The sequence below is a fragment of the Cygnus atratus genome, chromosome 2, assembly GCF_013377495.2.
Source record: "Cygnus atratus isolate AKBS03 ecotype Queensland, Australia chromosome 2, CAtr_DNAZoo_HiC_assembly, whole genome shotgun sequence".
In the NCBI taxonomy this organism is placed as follows: domain Eukaryota; kingdom Metazoa; phylum Chordata; class Aves; order Anseriformes; family Anatidae; genus Cygnus; species Cygnus atratus.
The window spans coordinates 118275461-118295112 of NC_066363.1; the positions used below are offsets into that span (position 1 = coordinate 118275461).

Here is a 19652-nt window from a genome sequence, read left to right on the forward strand (position 1 = left end):
TTAAAATTTTAGGCTATAGAAAAAGACAAACATGAATAATTGCACCTTCCAAGACATTCCATGAAATGTCATGGAACAGCTTATGGAGATAACCTATCATATTGTAAAAGCACAAACACACTGTTTTAAGTATAGGACTATATTTTGAAGATGAAGATTATACAGACCCTGTGAAACGTACAAAAGATATGCAGAAACAATGTATTAAAAAATTCAAAGTTACCTAGTATTAATCCCACCATTGTACTCAAATATCCGGTTCCACTACCCAGATTTAGAAAAGACAATCCAGGTTGAAGCTTCAGAGCTTCCATGACTTCAGAATAAATGCAAGGAGCTGACAAATGTATATTTCCATGCTTCCAGGCCAAGTCTTTGTAAGCATTGTCCCTGTATCCTTCCAGATAATAGTCACCACGATCAATTGCTCTGAAGGCTTGCTCCACACTCTCAGTGCGAATATACTGAGCTTCTTTCAAGTTATCAATTAAGTCATCATTGTCTTCTCCAGCACTCACAGCTCCTCCCATGCTGAATTTCTATGGTGATTCAATTAGTTTGCAAAATACATCAGGAGGAGTTTTCCAAAAAGCATTAAGTATGTAATGGATTCTTGGTTCTTCTTTCAAAAGCACATCACAAATGAATCCTGGAAAAAAAGATGTTTACATAACTTGAGTTTCTAAGAGAAACAAATCAACAGTAATTAAAGGGTGACAAAACATCATTAGTATTGGACCACTTCACCAAGCAAAACCATTATAGACTGGACAGTTTATTTCATAAAAAAAGTCTGCCCTTCAAATTCATGCCACCTCAATCCACTGCTCTTCAGCTTAGCTTTAATATGTCAACACTGCCTGTCTGCATTAGCAAGCAACACAAGAGTTTATACAGACAACGAAAACACTAACAGCCTGTCACCCATTACTACATAGATTTGTGGGGACAACAGCTGTCTTTGGACTAGATCTAGACCCATTCAGAGGACTAGATGCCCAACAGCAGTCGGAGCATACATCAACTTCCTTATGTTTAAAAGGAGCTGAGTTTACATGCTCTGAAATCACCCTGCAGTGGGAGACAAAGCCAGGTGATTTGTGATGACCGTGAGATGCATTTCAGATACTCACTTTGGAGTTGAATTGAATCAATACTAGTGTTGACAACCACACATCGTTCTGGTCTGGATTCAGCACCAGGAACGGTTCTGAGATCCTCCTTATGCCTCCCATATGCACTAAAGGTACTTCAGGAAATGGTACTCCTAAAATCTCTCATCTTGCTAGCTTTTAAGTAACTAGAAAGTTTTGTGAATTCCACACCACATTCTCTTCAAAATAATTCCTTCAGAGCAGTATTTTATCTGCATTATTACATAATTAACCGCTAAATTAAATAAAAGCCAGATGTTAATGTTTTGATTTTTACATGAATTATCAGCAAAAATAGTAAGAGTACTGGAAAGGAAAGATTTCAATCCATCAGTACTAGACTAATAGAGTAACCACAGTGAGCTAGTTGTTAATATTGATTAAAAAGTCACCTTAGCCAAAAGAACAAAACCCAAAGAATCTTGGTCCATATGCTGCTATGTTATCTTACTTCCCTCCTTTCCTTCCCCCAGCTTTGTGTTTTGTTTGAACCATACATCTAACAATACACAATTAAGTATGAACACCAGTTGTTTTTCCCAACACTTGGTAGACTTTTCTCAAGAAAAATATTGGCTTACAATACAGAAGACACTAGCTCATTTCCAAAAGTATCATTCCAACTGTACAGTAACGAGTAGTATGTTAGACAAAACATGACAAATACAAGCAACTGCCACCTTCGGTGCTTTATTTCTAAATGCCACAAACAAAGCCATTATCCCGTTAGTTTCTACAAAATAGGGGCATTCTACCACCAGCGTGAATGACTTCAAGTACATGATACTGCTGCTCACAAAGAAACACTCACCCTCTTTAATTGCATTAAGTACCACCATTTTAATACAAATCCACCTGCTTCTTCAAATGTGTATATTTCACTGAGCGTTCTTTTTTAAAACATGAATCTTATCTTTTGTCTGAGATTACTCCAACACAATTCAGCAAATTCCTGTTTCGTACAAATTAGGCACTAAGTAATTCACAGGCACACAAGATACCAAAGATACCAGTCACCAGAACGAAGCAGATTCATAAACATAGATTGTGGGGATCATTGCCATGAAATTTATGGTTCAATACTTTAAATGAAAATCCTTCTTACACCAATGAATCATCTTCCATATAACAGGTCTGTATCAAAACTGTACTCATAAGCCTTTGCACGAAGCCTAATGGAAATCTCCACAAACTATGACCAACTTCTAATTTGGTGTGTTCCCCAACCACCAGCGTGCAAGATTTGTGCTTCCTGGAGCACTAAGAGGATCAGAATGGTGAAGCTCTGCAAAGGAGAGCTAAACCTAAGAAGGCATTGCTTGAAGCTATTCACTGTAACTTCTTAAGGAAATGAGACTTACAGACTCGTGAAATCCAGAAGTAAACCCACACTTACTAACCTGAGGATTCAAATTTTATTTCAAGCAGTGTTACTTGGTGAGGAAAGGGAAAAACAACTCGAAGTTTAACAGGAGAAGAATGAATACCAAGTGGAACTGTTTCAGCTGAAAGACTACATGTTCAAGATACAAACATCCATTTGTAGGATACACAAATGCACCCCCAGCCTGCTCGCTGGCCAGGTGGTGAGAGAAGCAGGGAAAACCTTGATCTTGTGTAAACTCAATGTAAGGCAAAACATCAGTTTTATTGACACTGTTCTCATCACACCCCCCACAAAACAGCATTAAATGAGCTACTACCATGAAGAAAATTAACTGTGTCCCAGCCAAAACTAGTATAGCAAGTGAAAGTCTAGTGACAAAAACATCAATTTTTGCCTTCCCTTTACCCTAAAAGCATTGTGATCGTCTCGATGGATATGTTTAGAAAGAATTTTAACTAAAAAGTAAATGTAAGAATCAAGTTTATGAAGATTAATGCAGCTGCTACGTTTGAGATAGAAACACCACTCCCAGCCCTACCTGCAGAATGCATTCACTACCTCAAGCCAGCAGGTGGAGAACTTCACTAACTATTTATACTCCGCGGGTGAGCAGGCACTATCAAACTGCTCAGAAGGAAAAAGCTTGTTCTTTCAACTTAAAATAAAGCTTTGTAGAGTTTCTATCAGTGTCTTCAGTTTCACATAACATTGTTTCCCTGTAAGTAATATTTTACAATTTCAAGACAGTCAATAAACTACAACAAAATTTATTTAGGTATTTTCTGATTTTATGTTCTTGGAATTATTTGATACCTAAAGTTAGTTAATGCAGTATCACCAGAATTTCTGCTGATGATACCCATGAACAAACACCTTAAGTTAAAGAAAATGAAGTAGATCTTTTCATGAAAAGTGACTTCCTGTGCTGTGGAGAAATATTCTGTCAAGGCATAACATACTTCCTTCCAATGCTTTTATGTAAGCTTTTGCCTTGTGAAGGTAAAATTACTTGCTTCTAACAGAGGCAAGAGATGTGTGAAGTCAGATAAACTTTCTATAATTTTAAATATACAAAAGTAGCCACCCCACAAGCTATTTTAGTAGAGGCTAGAGGAAAAAGGCAAGTCAGTCCAAGGTTCCTTGTGACTGCTGACCCAGGACCAAAATAAGCACAGCAGAACATGCAACGATAAAAACATTCTATGTAGCTGCACTCCACAAAGCTTACAGAAAGCATCCTGTGAAGCTCAGCAATCCTAAATTGCAACACCTGCAGAGACAAAGCATAAGTATTATTGTAATGCCTGTTTTACAAAGAGTTACAGAAGTTACAGAAGAAAGGTGCATAAAATTAACAAAACGCAGCCATTGTCTAAGCCCCTGGAATACAATAGCCAACAGAAATTGTAGTTTAGGAATTAGAATTACAATGAAGTCTTAATAAAAGTTCATGCACTGATTAAAACCAATTAAAATGTTTCTCATTATACACTATTTATGAATGTATTTTTACAAATTGGAACAATTTTGCATTTCCTTCTCTTATCCACAAATGAAAATTGTGATATTTTTAATTGCTGTAAAACTCCATCCAACAACTGTATCATACCACCTCTGACCTAACTTATAACCAATTTTTACTGTAATTCCTTATCATAAAGACCTTGGGTTGAGGCTTTTTTTTTTTTTTTTAAATATTGTCACATTAAACAAACAGGTTCTTGGGCTACGAGAATCTAAGAAGTGTTAACTGGTTCAGTGTATTTTAATTCTTAAACTTCTTATCCACAAACTCTTATCTGAGAAGTTAGTAAATGAATGCAAGCTTTGTCAAGATCTGCTTGCCAGTTCTCAAACGGGCACAAATTTTGCACATTTCAGAAGCTTTCTGATTTTTTTTGTTTTTATTTTTTGCTTTTTAAGTTCATTCCTCACATCAGTAAGGACTGCATGCTTTACTTAAAACAGACTGGATACCACACTAGCAAGGTATCCAGTTAATTCAGTAGATAAATTCTTGCCTTTTCTAAGTCCATACAATATCAAATGTTACATATTAGTACCTTGTAATATTGGCATATCCTGACCCCACAGAGGTGACTTCCTTAAAATGTTATTTTAGCCTAGAAAAACAACATGAACAGCGTAACAGATGTGATCACCCATATTTTCAAGTCTGCTCCTCAGAACCAACGCATTCTGAGAAAGTCCTATTTTCATTAGCATATCATCCCTGACAATCCCACACCGTATCAAATTCAGACTGGTGCATTCCTTGCAAGTCACAGTGGGCATGCAAAGTTGCTTGGTGAACCTTCCCCCCTTTTCTTGGGAAGAGCAGCACGCAGAGAAAAGAAAAGGTGACAGTAAACCACAGAAGTATTCGTAAAAGTAGACACAGGAGCCAGCTGTTGAGTTTACCTAACGAGGAATGTTCTATGATTGTCAATAGGAAGGAATTAACCACACATGACATAAGAGCCTGAAAAAACAGTCTGTTTTACAGTTTCAGTTCACACTGTTAGACCTACTTCTAAGTCACTGCCACTCCTACAGCTGTAATGAACTTGAGATCTTATTTTGCCTGTTCTTGCCCCGCCCAGTAACTCCTAAAACAAAAGGACCCCATTTTTTTGTTCAGCTTTCCCTTTCTTACCAAAGATTGTGCAAGTGCCACAGTAGGAGGAAATTCAACTCCCAACCGCAGAACTGAATCTAAGATTTCAGCAGAACCTCACAAATATACAGAATGGTTGATTACTATCTGAAAGGGAAAAAGAAATTGTAAATTTTGCCATGCAAAGACTGAAGAAAGCCAAAATATGAACTGTGAGCTGGAGGTGACTGTAATAGGTGACATCAAGAACAAGAACAAACTGTGGGACATGGGTATTTCACACTGAATTCTTCACACACATTTTTGGAACTTTTATACATGTGCCTTGTTGCTAAACTACAATAAAACGAAAAAAATCTAGATGTTCAAGGAAGAATAACTGCTACTTGAACTGCCTTCTCTTCCACAGCTATTTGTTTTCTCATTCCAAATAATTTAGAAAGGAAGGAAACAGTTGTTTTCAGGGTATACTAACATACTTCCTAGTGAATTAAGGGAAATTCTATTGGAAATACCATCATTTAAGCCCATTAAATTTGTCTCACTCAAAAAAACATTCGCTCCTAACCTACTGTTTAGTCAATCGTTTCAACAAGCTTTTCAAGCTAAACAGAAACAAGTACAGTCAGTCCTCCAATTTAATACACTCCACATAAAGCACACTTCAAGGTTCTTTGCAATATAGCAATGGAACAAGGAACAGACCACAGGATTAAAGTTAAGCCAAATGAATGTAAACAGATACAACTACTGACTTAACCTGAATTGCATTGACCTACTTGGGCAGAAAATGTTTGTCAAGTCTGCTGTAAGCTTAAACCCTGATCCTCCTGCTCAGGCCTTCAACAGATGTTTACACAAGGCTCCAGGTGTGCCCTTATTGTCTCATTGTCTTCCTGCATCCCCAGTCACCTGAACACACCATATGCCACAGACAGTACCACACTTCTCCTGTAAGATGCAGTAAGGATTATGGCTCCACAAATTTATAAGCAGTGACAGACATCAGTACAGATCTCATTATAAAGTTACCTCTACAATTACACAAGGTTGTATAATTTTCAGATCAACCCTTCTGAATGTCTAGTTGTCCTCTTGGCTTTTTTCTGCTTTTTGTTTTATTTTCAGTTCCTGTAAACTTTTTAAATAACAAGCCTAGTTTTGTTGGTTGTCCACCTACAATTTTTTTTCCCTTCTTAGAACTGGGATACATTTCTTTTTCCATGTTTTCTTCCATACTGGATTTTTTCCCCCCCATCTGAAATTTTATCTACCCTCTTCACATGATGACAAAGCTTGAATGCCGAAATAAGCATTTTCTATATACCAGTTCTGTATGCCATGCCTGTTTTCAAGTATGCTGATAAAGAATTTAAAATTCATTACTTCACATAACAAATCAAAAAACCCACATTATTTCCTGAAGATGGCTTTTAATGTGCATTTTACTACCACATCCTGACTCAATTCTCACTACTACTTAAAATAAACAAAAAGCACTGTTTGCAAAGCTGAACCACTGCAAAATTCAGAAGTTTCTTCAAACACCTTTCCCCACCTGTGGCACCACACACGTGCATTCCCACTGCCCACTTAGAGACACAGACACGAGGTCAGTGTTTTCACCAGTCAACCAACAGTGCAGGTTGCAGTACTGGGCTGAAACAGTGCAAGTCAGTTTCTGAAATCTGAAGTTGTAGATCTGTAATAAAAGAGTAGTACTAAAGTAGCTCTACGTCCTCAGATAGGAAGCCCTCATCCATGCTGTCTTATCTGGGGCTATGCTTATGATCCTCCAATAATTGTCACTATGGTCACCACAGACCCAGCTTCAGTGTTCACATCCTAGAATACCCCCTGGGCCACCAGCTGACCTTTCTTAATTATCTCCTGCAGAAACACCCTGCTGAGAAACAGGAAAGCTGTCCCACTACCCTGTTGTAGTGAGTGATAAATTGCTAGGAAAAACTATCCATCATCTGCACAAAACTTTTTCCTCTCCACCCCTCACCTCAGATGTGTGAGATCTTTGGGATTTACCTAACCACATTTTGAATCTAGTCATTCATGTCACAGAAAGTTTTAAACTGGAAGCAAGCACAGGAACACATTTTCCCAACAGGATTTGATAGTATCCAATTTCACTGAAAGTTTCAGTTTAGCCAGTATTTGCTTTAAAATTTCAATCAGTTGTTGCTTCAGCCCCTCAATCAGGTCTTCCTCACATGGTGAAGCATCCGATGAATAAGAAAGTACTCTAAGTGCTCTGAGAAATCATTTTTCAAAGCAGCAAGATGCTGTAAGCTAGTACTACAGTTACAGAAAACCAAAAGAACTAAAATGCTGTACGTCAGTCCTGTAAGTCTATAAAACTAAAGAGTTATTCAAAATTATTTTCCCAATTTCAGAGAGAACTTATCTGCTAAGAAGTACTGTCTGAATACCTGATGAAAATTACAAGGACTGATGCCTATGGCATCATATGATGCAACTGGAATAATAGTACCATACAGTTGCTGGAAACATTACTTCAGTACCAGTGATGGACCAGAGCAGCATGATGTGGTTTTTTCACAACCTGTGGTGATAAGTAGTATGTCAATAAAACACAGTTGTCAGTCTGCTGCTTGTCATCAGCAGTCAGACATGGAAATTGGTGATTACACCTCAAGAGGTTGTATGTTTACCTCTGTGAGCGAATGCTAACTCTGGCCTAATTCTGTGTTCTCTACAGTATCCTACCAACTGTAGAAATCAAAGCAATTAGTATCACTTCTCTTCCCCCATCAGCCCAGGAAGTTCAGTGGTGCTCTTTTGCATTACACTGCATAAATTGGCCTCATCTCCGAGAAGCCTAAGATGCTGCAGTGACCTGTCAAATTTCCACGAGAGCATATCATAAGCAAAAGGATGTCAGCTTAACCCATCATCCCAACATAATACAGAAAATCCCCTACCCTTCCTCTGATAGCAGTCCACGAAACAATCCAGGAACAGTCCCCTTATAGTACACTTCTTCTTGAAGGACTCAGTATTCTGACAGCTCTGTGTATTCCCAGATTACAACTAATTTAATTCTGTCAAGCATAAACTGGAAGAGTACTGCTTTGTCATACGCTGCCTGGGAGAAAGAGGGAAAAAAAAAAGAGAAGCTACTCTGAAGGACCTAACAGACCCACAGGAACAGCAGGTACCAGATAATATCAGCTTGTTCAACAGCAAGACTAAACTATCAGGACTTCATAAGACTGATATAAATCAATGATGCTCAATATATACAGATGTCTGTTAGTCTCTGAGTTTGTATCAAGCACCTGTTTTTTCAGAAGAAAAACTGCTGTCTGTGCGCATATTTCACAGGAATTAATGAGTTACAGAACAGCCAGGCAGCAAAACTCATTGCCACGATAAAGAGCTTTATACAACAGTATTTAACAGAGAATACTCCTTGCAAGTAGTTTTATACAAGCTGTAATAGTCAAACATTAAGAATGAGAAGGCCTGTAAAGATGTTGGGGAAAAAAAATTGGAATATCTAGTCCTATTTAATCAGTACGAAAAGAAGTAAGGCATACAAGTGATACAAACATTTCTGCAAAATTTAATGTTATTCTGACCATACCACAACTAGGCAAACACCTTGATGTAAAGGACAAGCCAAATCTTCAACATCTTTAAAAACAATCTATTTCTTTCCATGAAGGAAAATGCTTAATAATTTAGTATGTAGTGGCCAGAAGATAGCAAATCACACAGTAAAATATGATACTCCTTTACCTTCAGTGTCACCTTCACAAAACAGTCACTTATAGAATAAATCACAAAATAAAGTCACTTTTAGAATGAAATGCAAAGCAGGTTTAGTACACAAATTAAAACATTCTCCTAAACTCTTACCATAAATGCAGTTTCTGCAGCTAGTCTTAAGCAGATCAAGTCACAGTCCATATAATTTTCAGCAGGATTAATGTGGCTCACGACAAAATATTCACTAGTTCAGCTACTGCTAAAGTTCAAAAGCTTATTGCACATAAACATTTCCATTTATTTAAATAAACTAGCTTTCAGCAGCAACAGAACAACATAGGCCTGTTGCCTTTAGCAAAAGAAAATAGAAATGAGGTCAAGTGTAAAAATAGAAAATGGTTACATTCCTGACACTTGAAACCTCATCTCAGAGCTATGTATTTACAGCACTCTCATAAAAAATCACCACAGCTGATCAACTATCAAACTCAAAAGTGTACTAAAACATTTGTATTTTCTGCTCTTTAGATATAATTCTAAAAGGATCACAATTACATGCAGTAACAATGCTATGAAGAACTCATTACTATACTATCAAAATGTTTATTTTCACAGCCTGGAGTGTCAACTTCTATTATGCATTCCCTTCTTACAAAACACTATATAAAAAATTTCGTCCTGATCTTGTTTACTTGATTCTTAAAATGGTCTAGTGCAATACAACACACCTCCAGTATACATACAACATACACGTTGCATACAACAGTATGTTTTAACAAGTCATTACTTAGGCCTGTAATCTTCCAGACAGGCGGATGAGCAAGGCCTGCCTACTCGCTTCCTGCCTTTCTCAGAACCCCAATACAAGTTTTCACTGACACAGACTTCCAGAAGCATCACAATGGATCCACCCATTGTTTCAAATGCAACTGATTACATGCATACTGGTTCACACGTATACTAACAATTACTCAAAGGCACAACCTCATCCACAGACCCGTATTTCTTACGATATCCAATGCCTAGTTTAATATAAAGCAGAGATCAACTACCCCTTCATGGTCCTTACCAAAGCAATGGTTTACTGTAACTCTGAAGACCAACAAATCAAGTATGAACTAAATGTATACTTAAAATCTACCAAAGGTCTCTATGGAAATGCAAAAGCCACCCATGACGACAGTCATCTCACTAGACTTTTGCAACCCTCCTGCACGAGGGGCTCTACTCAGTGCACACAGAGGTCTGCACAGCAGCAAGTGAGGGCCCTCATGGCAGCAGGTCACTGGGGCCCACATGTCCATGGTGCCAGCAAAGGAGGATGTGAGCTTTAGCAGGGGTACCCATGGACACATGGAGTGGCCTAGGAACCAGTAGCTGGGGGAAACAACTGGAGGAGACAGCTTTTGGAGGGTAAGGGGGAGGCCCAAGTCCACTACTGGAGAGGCTGAGGCATCAGGGGGCTGCTGACACACTGAGTGTGCACGCACAAGGCAACAGGGATGAGTGGACCCAAGGAAGTCAGGGGTAGAAGAGTGAAACTTTTACTGCAAGTACTTGAAAGCCTCTCATTTTCAACTGGCAATTCAAATGTTAGTCTTACATTCAAATGTGTTCTACTCAAGTCTACTCCTTCTCCTGGAAGTCACCCAGGTGTCACTAGCACTCAAACCAAGCCCAGTTCCATGTCTTGATGACAGGTGCCTTGCCCTCCTTAAAGCCCCAATCCTTAAAGCTACTGAACACAGCAAAACATACACATAAGCAGGCCTAATTGTATTTTATAGCAGTAAGAAATTAGTGGTACTTTCAGATATGAAAAACTAAATCGGGATCAAAGCCTAACCACATAAAACAACCTTTCCTTTGTGACTAAGGAGACAGTTTCAGAAGGACACAGTGTGATGCAAGAACAGACTCTAAATTTACTTTGAGAGCAAAAACCTATGCCCAATAAAGAACTGCAACAACTTTATAGAGAAGGGTGACATTATGCTTATTCATCCAAGTTCCAACAGATTTTAAAGCTACATAAATTTAGAAGAAACTGACTTCTGTTTGCCTTCTCAATCATACCCTAAAAAGAATACATCTCTGATTAGCAAAACCCCATGGTTATTTTTAATGCTTTGTGGGTTTTTTTTTTTGAGAGCTATAAGAATGTTTTTCACCTGAGTATTTGCCATACTCATCCCTCTTTCCAAGAGCACAGAAATGCTTATACATTGTTGTTGACATTCCTTTACTCTAATCATGGCTTACATTTTGACCATGATTGACAGAGGAATAAGAGGGGAAGCAGGTAAGGGGAATCATTTTATAATTTACAGAAAACACTTTTGTATATCCTCTTATAATTTGCTTTTATCTATATAGCCTAAGATACTGAGAAGCTCTACATCTAAGGTTACAAAATGAGAACAGATTTTTCAAAAAAATGTGACATACTGAACTTCACTGAGTTGATAATGACTAAAACCATGAATAAAATTTAAGTAGCTACTTCACTGCTTTGAATTTTTTTTTTTTTTATGTTCTTCACAAACACTCCAACCTACCTCTGACCTCTCAACAACCTCAGGCAGGCCTGAAGTCACACAGTTTTCCAGAACTTCTCCAAATTAGAAATACTTCTCATAGGACTTCTTTAGGAGCCAAACTCAAACTACCTAAGCACATTTTTAACTTGAAAATATTTCTGCATTGTTATTTTTTCCTCATGGAAGAATGAAGTATTACTGAAAAGTTATCATTTACTTACAGTACCAACAGCAGGTACAGTCTGGAAGGGTGTTTGGAGATTTTGGGAATGTGTCACCATTCCAAGATACTCAAAAATATTTCACCAAGAACTGGAAGTTCAGAACCTTTTATCATTCTTTGATGTAACAGCTGTGCAGTGCACACTGTTAGGTAGTCATCCCCATAATCCTACCCTATCAATTTTTTTCAGTCAAAAAGCACATGGCCTTCACCTGACAGAAGTGTAGTTTACAGATGTAACACAAGAGGCTGCTACAGTCACATAACCTGCCTTGGTTATATCATGAACAACTCCAATTTATCCAACATATTCCAGAACTTGTAAGTCAAATCCTACACTTGACTTTTCTCTTGAGAACTCAGTTACTCCAGAAGACATCACAGAATCTCAGGAAACTCAGCAGTAATGAGTCTTAGTTATAATTAACTAAACTAAATAAGCAGAGATTAAAGCCTATGGGATTTATAATGCTGCAAATTGTCAGCTCTGCAGAAGTCATAAAGGAACTCAGCAACAATTCTTCTGTTTCCTTCCAGTTTTTACTGACCTACTGACGGCAATAATACCAAATTTAGAATTTGTAAAAAGAACACAACAACACTTAGGAGAATTGACAGCAGGTGACTACATTGAATGAAAGCAGAACCACATTTCATTCTCAAAAGGGTAAAGGGGAGAGTTTTACAAATAAACAGCAGGTTCACATGCCCCAGCAGAAGAGCCAGCAAACCCCACCTGCTAGAATCCAACATCAACAACAACAAGAGCAAACAAGAAAACTCTGGGTCTCCAGTTTTTTCAGAAAGAAATAAATTTTAGTGGCAAACTGATGTCCCGATAGAAATACTGACAGAATTCCTTACTAACTGAACATATTAGTAATGCAAGAATATTAACCTCTTGTTTTCCTGAAATTAAGTACTCATGTGGTGATTTTAAGAGTTCATTCTTTCAGCACTTAATTTCCATACAATTTAGCCATACCTACAAGCAAAAAAATAACTGGGTTGAAAATCATTACCAAGACAGTGGCTCCAACAATTTTTAACTTCTACCATTATACAGTACAGTGGTGGTGACTTTTTCTTCGAAAGATTTGTCAATAAAAATACATAGTAATTCCTGAAAATCTGCTGAAAAATTTGCTACAGAAATAACACAAATAAATTCTCAGAATAGTAACAGCTTCTCATTTTCTCCCCACCACAGTCCTAATTCCTCTTTCAGTTAGAAAGCAACCACTTATAGGAACGTAGCCTTTCATTTGGGACAGGGACACCACAGGCATACAGATTTCTGTATGTAATTCACTAGCTGATTACTACCATTAACAATTCCAATGACTGTCAGACCTTACTGATGGAAGCCATGTATCGATGAAGTTTTCTCCTCCCGAAAAACCAGCTTTGGAGGTACTTTTAAAACAAAAAAGCATGAATAAAGAATTATGACATCACCTCTGAGATGTTCTCTAAGATTTAGTTCCCTTTCACTCCTGAAGACAGAAACTGATGTCAAATGCTATTTCTTTTACTTGAAGACTAGTACCAATACTTTGCAGTGTCATTCAGACACACATATATTTTGTATCTGCTGTATTACTGCATATTACCTGACTATATCTTAAGCTGTTATTATGTAAGAATCCTAACTTGATTATACCTCTTATCTCTAAATCTATTGACAGAGGTAGGTAGATATCAACTGAAAAAAATTGCCAATGACAGTCAAATGCCTCCTGATTGAACATTATCTAGTATTACCAAATTGTTGCTACTCATTCTGAAAACAATTTTTGCATTTGCTTGATTTGCCATTAGAAATATGTACCCATCATTAAGGACAATTATAAGCCAATCGTCAAAAAATGTAAGGAAGAAACAATCATGATTGACAGGTTAAATAAGCATTTCTATTTAGCAATTATGCAAATAAAAGCTTTTGTAATAACAAACTGTTGATACTTGACATGTGATTCAGGTGCTTAAACACAGACCTCCAGTATTATTGCAGATGCTCACACTAACTATAGGCTACCCAGGCTATGATAGCAACAATCAGTGTTAAGTAATGCAACGGAAATCGCTTCTGCACACATCCTGTCCTTGCTTCCCTCTGAATATGTGAGAAGAGTTGCTGCTGCCGGGTGATTTAAGACCTGTAGAAAAAACACAAACTGCTTGTGGCTGAGGGAATGGGTCCTTTGAAAGGAAATGGCAGTTGGGTCTGGAAAAGGAACCAGATAAGTTAAAGTAACATTAGCCAAAAGATCTGTAAGACAAGAAACCAAAAGAAAAGAACCTGGAGGCATTGCAGGTCCTGTGAACAAACTAAATACAGTCACTATGCAGGCTGGTTGTGCATATGCGTATTTATATATATGTAAAAACACAAGCTCCAATAAAGCATGCCTGTTAGCAGCCCAGACAAAAGTTATCCTTTCTCTAACTGCTAGGCTACTTCTACGTGGATTTATCCTGCCTGTCACTTCTTATTCCCAAATTTCATAAAAATTTAGGCCTTCCCATATAACAGCACTAGACACCTATTTGAAGTTGCTATAGAGTAAACACCTTTCCATATCTGCAATGTGAAACTATTTTCTTTACAAGCTTTCAGGCACTGCATTTCACTATCAAACTATTTGCTCCCTAAACCCAAGTTTCTAAACAGCATTTTTAAACAGTAATTCTATTTTTCTTCCTTTACAACCTAGAAACACTGCAAATCAAATTAAGCATTTGTTTTGTGAATCCACAGTGATCAAATACTATCTTGAGAAAATCTACAGTGAAATACAGCATTTTAAATATTGAGGGTTATGATTTCTTAAAGTCACGTTAATGACATTCCAGGTATCTTAAATCTCAAACTCCCTGTAATTCATACAACTCAGTATTCTGCATTTGGAACACAATAGATCTTTACATCTTTTCTTCACTAAACACTATACAAAATAAAGAAATTCCAAAACTAGCCTTCATTAAATGAATCTTCTAAGCACCGGGCTCCAAGCCTTGATCTGTCACATGGCAGCCTTCTAACTACAGGAGCAGTTTATTCCTGTTTCATGGTCACCTCCCCAACCCAGAACTCCCCCACAGGAGAAAGCATCAGAATGTGTAGCCCAGAGTTACCATGGTGACTTCCTGATGTCACCTCTGAACTATTTTAGGGCTGTAGGGTTTGGGTGTTTTTTTTAAACTGCTCTATGGTTACTTCTAAAACACTTTTCCTCCTAACAACGACAGAGGGTTTGTGTATCATTTTAAAGGACTGATAAGATTACTTGAGAAGTCACGTACCTATTGTAGTCACAATTTACAAGTGATGGACACCTCAGTTGCTTTCTAGATATAACTTCAAATACCTCTTGCATTCAGAACTAAGCTTCTTTGGATTAACCACCATTTTCAAAGGTATCTTCACTTTCAGTTTACTTTTACTTGTTACCTTAAATTTTTCTAACAAGCTTCTAATCATCTTGCAATTCAGACTTCTGTAGATTTTTAAAAAGAATGCACATGCAGTTGTCAGGATTTCAAGCTTCTTGTGATGAGTTAACAGCACTGCCAACTTTGCAGTAGCAACGCTAACTCTGATGCAAGAAGTTGGCATGATGTACCAGGAGGACAAAAAGGAGAGAAAACTAACACTACTGTTCTGAACAGCAGCCAGCTAATCCTTCAATCCTGAAAAGATACTCAACATCCTAAACTGCTACAAATTCTGTCTTTTCTTCAAGGTGCAGAAACCCAGCCCAGTTTTCTTAAACAAAACAGCAGCAACTGCTTTAAGGGCTTGCAGTCAGCAGGCCTGAAGCCTCTAATTAACATCCAGAACACACAAATGAGCCCCAGAGGAATTGGAGCACAATAGTTATTTCCAGATGTTTTAATGTAATTATATCCACATTATTTAATATAAATTCCCTAAAACTCCATAAAAGAGGTAAGAAATGAAAAAGTGCAATTGCACTTCTGCAAAGCAAACATTAGAAGAGTTCTCTTTCAGAAAAACCCCACGTTCTAGTTCAAGAAAATGAAGCATACCAATCTACCTGATCTACCTCTGACCCTACCAGAAGGCTCCTAGAGCACCTTTAGGCAAGTCACGTCCCTAATTATTTATTTGCAGAACAAGATAGCACACATTCTTCCCACCTTCAGTTTGAAGAAACTATATTCTAAATAGGAAAAATGAATTAGATAATATTCAGTGATGTTTGCATCCGAAACTGCCAAGCACTGTAAATTTCAAAGCACTTTTCTGACACAGAGGTAACTCATGATCAGCTAGAGAATCACTTGCAGTTCAAACAGCACTATTTTACTCTGAAACTCCTACTGACTTGGGAACACAGTAGGAAACGAAAGGAACAGGTACACGTAAAGATGCTTCTCCTCCAGAACTGACTGTATCCTCAGTTACTTCCTACCATCCACTGAAGACTTGAATAAATATTCCTATACTATTTCAGAATTACTTTTATTGCATTTGTCTTAAAAGTCTTAAAATTACTTGCATAAATGTTTCTGGAAGGCCACAGGGAAAAATTATTTTGCCAATATTAAATTTTTGGAATACCTTCGGAAGAAGGTGTTACTACCTACCTCTTGCAGTAGTAACCTGAAAATTGGTCCTTGTTTTACTGTTCTTTCAAGTTTGCCTAGAAAAGTTACAGGCAACATGCTTTTTAGAGACTTCCACCTGCATCAATATCATCCCTAACTTTACCTTCAGAACACACACAAAATCTCAAAGCAAGAGCTCTTCCAAGTTTACAGAAACACAGCCAAGTAACTGCTCTGGTGCAGTCCAGCACAGGCATGGAAAACTACAATACATGTTTGGCAGCTAGGTTCTATTATTAGACTCTTGTAAGGCAGAAGGCTCTTCAGAAGGAGCTGTTACAGCTTGGGCAGTCATCAACAAAAAAAACAGAAGACTATACAGTAAAAAATGACCAATCTGGCAGGATTCCAGATTCTTGCCAATCTGGCAAGGACTATAAAAACAGCAAGAGTTCATAAATTAATAAATGTAGTGTTTTGGTATTGAAGCTGGCTGTTCAATTACCTGGAGCAAGTCACAACAAAAACAAAAAGGTTGAGGTTGGACGAAGAAAATCCACAGAGAAAGCCAATTAGGAGAGGCAGAAAATTTTTTACAAGGCCTTTGATGGGAAGATTATGCAGGGAAGGCACCTTATCCTTCCCAGAGATAGCATTTGGCTGTCCTGAGTGCAAGTTCAACATTATATAATCTTCCCCAGTTCTGCAGTTTTATGACGTTCTCCTCACTGCAGACCTCCCGACAACATCCAATTGTTTTTCCTTGCATTTCTGAGGGACACTGACTGTTGTCAAGCACATCTGGCTACATGTCCATCTCCAAAGCCCTCATTGTGGTTTTCTGACCTCCACAATGCACCTTACATTCCTATCATTACCTTTATTCACCCAAAAGCAGTTAAGATGACGACAGATCTTTCACACATTTGTCCACCTACACATCCAAAACATTTTTCAAACTCTTCCAACAAATTGGGCACGACTTCCACAGAAAACAGCTCAATTTATCCAAACCTGATCCATTCCAGAAATGGTCTACCCTGTACCCACAATAAAGTGGGGGGGGGGGGGGGGGGGGGGGGGGGTGGAGCAAGAATCACAAATTATTATTCCTTCACAAGAATAACACAAAGGCATCCTCACAACACTCTTTTGTTATTTACTAACTTGAAGCATCAGATTTACCAGATTTTTGCATCCTGAAGGCTTTCTTTTTAATACAGAGGGCACAGGAACAAAATGAATTGGTATCTTCATTATATCATTGAAGTGCTGATTATCCTTGTCTGTGTGCCTGAGAGTTTACTGCTCGTTATCAGAAGGAAACTTACTTCTTCGCTGAAGTGTGCAGTTGAGCTGTGCTTAACTTTTACTGGACAGGATACCCAGTAAGAGGGCAGTACCTACTCAGCTACTAGTAAGTACCACAAGGACACAAGCATTCTCAGCACACTGCAGAAGCTCCATACCTTCTCTTACATAGACCCCAAAACTGTTTTCCTCCTTCTGTCCAAGAAGGAGGGATCTCCTCCTCCACCCCAGGAGCTCACTTTCACCACAGCAGTTTTGTTTTGTTTTTTTCTGTTTTATTTTCTCCCTTCTGCTGAGAAAGTCAGCGCTGCACAAACCAGGCCCCAGCTGCTGCCTGCGTATCCCGCACACGCCAAGATTCCTCCCCTGGCTCCGCAACGAGCCGACAAGGGGACGGCACGACGAGACAGGGCACAGCCGGGTGACAATGCCGAAGGGCACCCACCACAGCCAGCAGGAGGGAGAGGAGGCGGCCGGGTCCTGCTCCTCCTCCAACGCAGAAGCGCGGTGTAAACAGCGCCTTTATGGCAAAATCCGGCCTGCTCGCAGCACCCTGCCCCTATACCTCGGCTGGGGGGGGTGGGGGGGAGGGGGACAAGGGGCGTCCTCAGCTCGCAGCCGGGGTATTTGGGGTTGGCCAACGAGGTGTTTCCTCCTCCTCGCCGCCGCCACAGCACCTCCTCCGCCAGCCGGGGCTGCATCACCTCCCCTCGGGGCCAAACAAAACGCCGCTGCCTCGCCTCCTCCTGCTTCCTCCGAAACGCCCCGAGAGGCAATCCCACACGGCCCTCGGGCTGTTAGGGCTCGGGGGAGGGGAAGCGGAGTCACCTCCCGTCCTCGCTGCGCTTCCCTGGTTAAAAAAGAGAAAGAAAAACAAACGCACCGGGAGGAGGAGGCGGCAGGGCACGGACCTCCTGCACGGAACAGGCGCTCCCCTCGCACGGCTGAAGCCCCCCCTTGAGCTCCGCACAGCCGCTCCGGCCCCACGGCAGCACCCCTTTTTTCCCCCTTTTTTTTTTTGGGGGGGGGAAACACAAATTATTTATTACGCAGCCGACGGAAGGACGCGGGGGGAGTGAGGAGGCGGCACAGGCTGCCGAGGGCGTACGCAGGCGGTCCCCGTCCCGGACCTCCCCCCCTGCAGGGGCAGGCTGTCCCGACTCTACAAAAACAACACCCCCCCTCCCCAAAAATCCCGATTCCTCCCCCCGAAATCCAACCCTCCAACCCCCCTCCTCCAAAAAAAAAAAAAAAAAAAAAAAACCACGCGCCTGCGCGCGGGGCCAACGGACAATAGGCAACAACGCTCCCCCAAACGGGGGGGGGGTTGCCTTGTTCCCCCTCAACCTCCCTGGCTCTCACACGGCGACCCCCCCACCGCCTCGAGCCCCCCGACCCCTACTCGCCCTCCGACCCCCAGCACTTACCCAGCCCGCAGCTGCCCGCGCGAGGGGACGGTCGGAGTCGCTCCGGTCGATCTGCGCGAAGAGCCGCGGGGGCTATCGCCCACTGGGGGGGGGGGGGAGGGGGGTGTTTGGGGGTGCCGGGACAGGCGGAGGACGCCGCGTGCTCCCCGCTAGGGCCGAGGCGCGGGGCCGCCGCCGCTGTTTGTTGGTGTGAGACGGCGCCGCTGGGGGAGGAGGGGCCCCAACAGCTGAGAGGATGTAAACAGAAGGTCACGTGACGCGCCCGGCAGAGGGAGCCGGGCCCCCTCCGCGCCGGCTTGAAAGGGGAAGGGGGGGGGAGGGCGTTGGATTCGGCCTGTGATTGGTCGCGCTTATCGAGCCCGAGGGCCAATGGGAGGCCTGCGTTCACGGTTGTCGTCATCAGTCGCCGGGGCACGAGGGGATACTTTCCTTCCCTCCGCAACCCGAGCCGGTTGGCGGCGGGCCAGGCCCCGCGACCGGGGGAGGGACGGGGAACGGGGAACGGGGAACCGGGCCCGGCCGTCGTCGTCGGGGGGCGCTGGGGGTGTCAGAGGGACGGGGGGGGTGTCGAGGGGGCGGCCCCGGAGAGGGGACCGGCACCAGCAGGAGGGCGAAGGAGGACGCGCAGCTGCGTAGACCCGAAAAACTGGAAAAATTTGCAGTTTAGGAGA

General features: G+C 40.7%; 1 protein-coding gene across 3 annotated transcripts in view; it reads right to left on the minus strand.

Annotated features, from left to right (window-relative positions):
* The window catches only part of PCMTD1 (protein-L-isoaspartate (D-aspartate) O-methyltransferase domain containing 1), a 41736-nt gene extending 22462 nt beyond the window's left edge, over window positions 1–19274 (minus strand). Inside the window, exons 1-2 of one of the 3 annotated variants that reach the window (XM_035553178.2) lie at window positions 18982–19274; window positions 224–649 (exon numbers count right to left, since the gene is read on the minus strand). In XM_035553178.2, the coding sequence (XP_035409071.1) occupies window positions 224–530 (307 nt within the window). In that variant the 5' untranslated portion in view covers window positions 531–649; window positions 18982–19274. Of the gene's footprint in view, window positions 1–223; window positions 650–17712; window positions 17732–18437; window positions 18581–18981 lie in introns of those variants that run through there. The other 2 variants (XM_035553179.2, XM_035553180.2) reach the window with 2 other exon arrangements.
* Window positions 19275–19652: the final 378 nt, after the last annotated feature.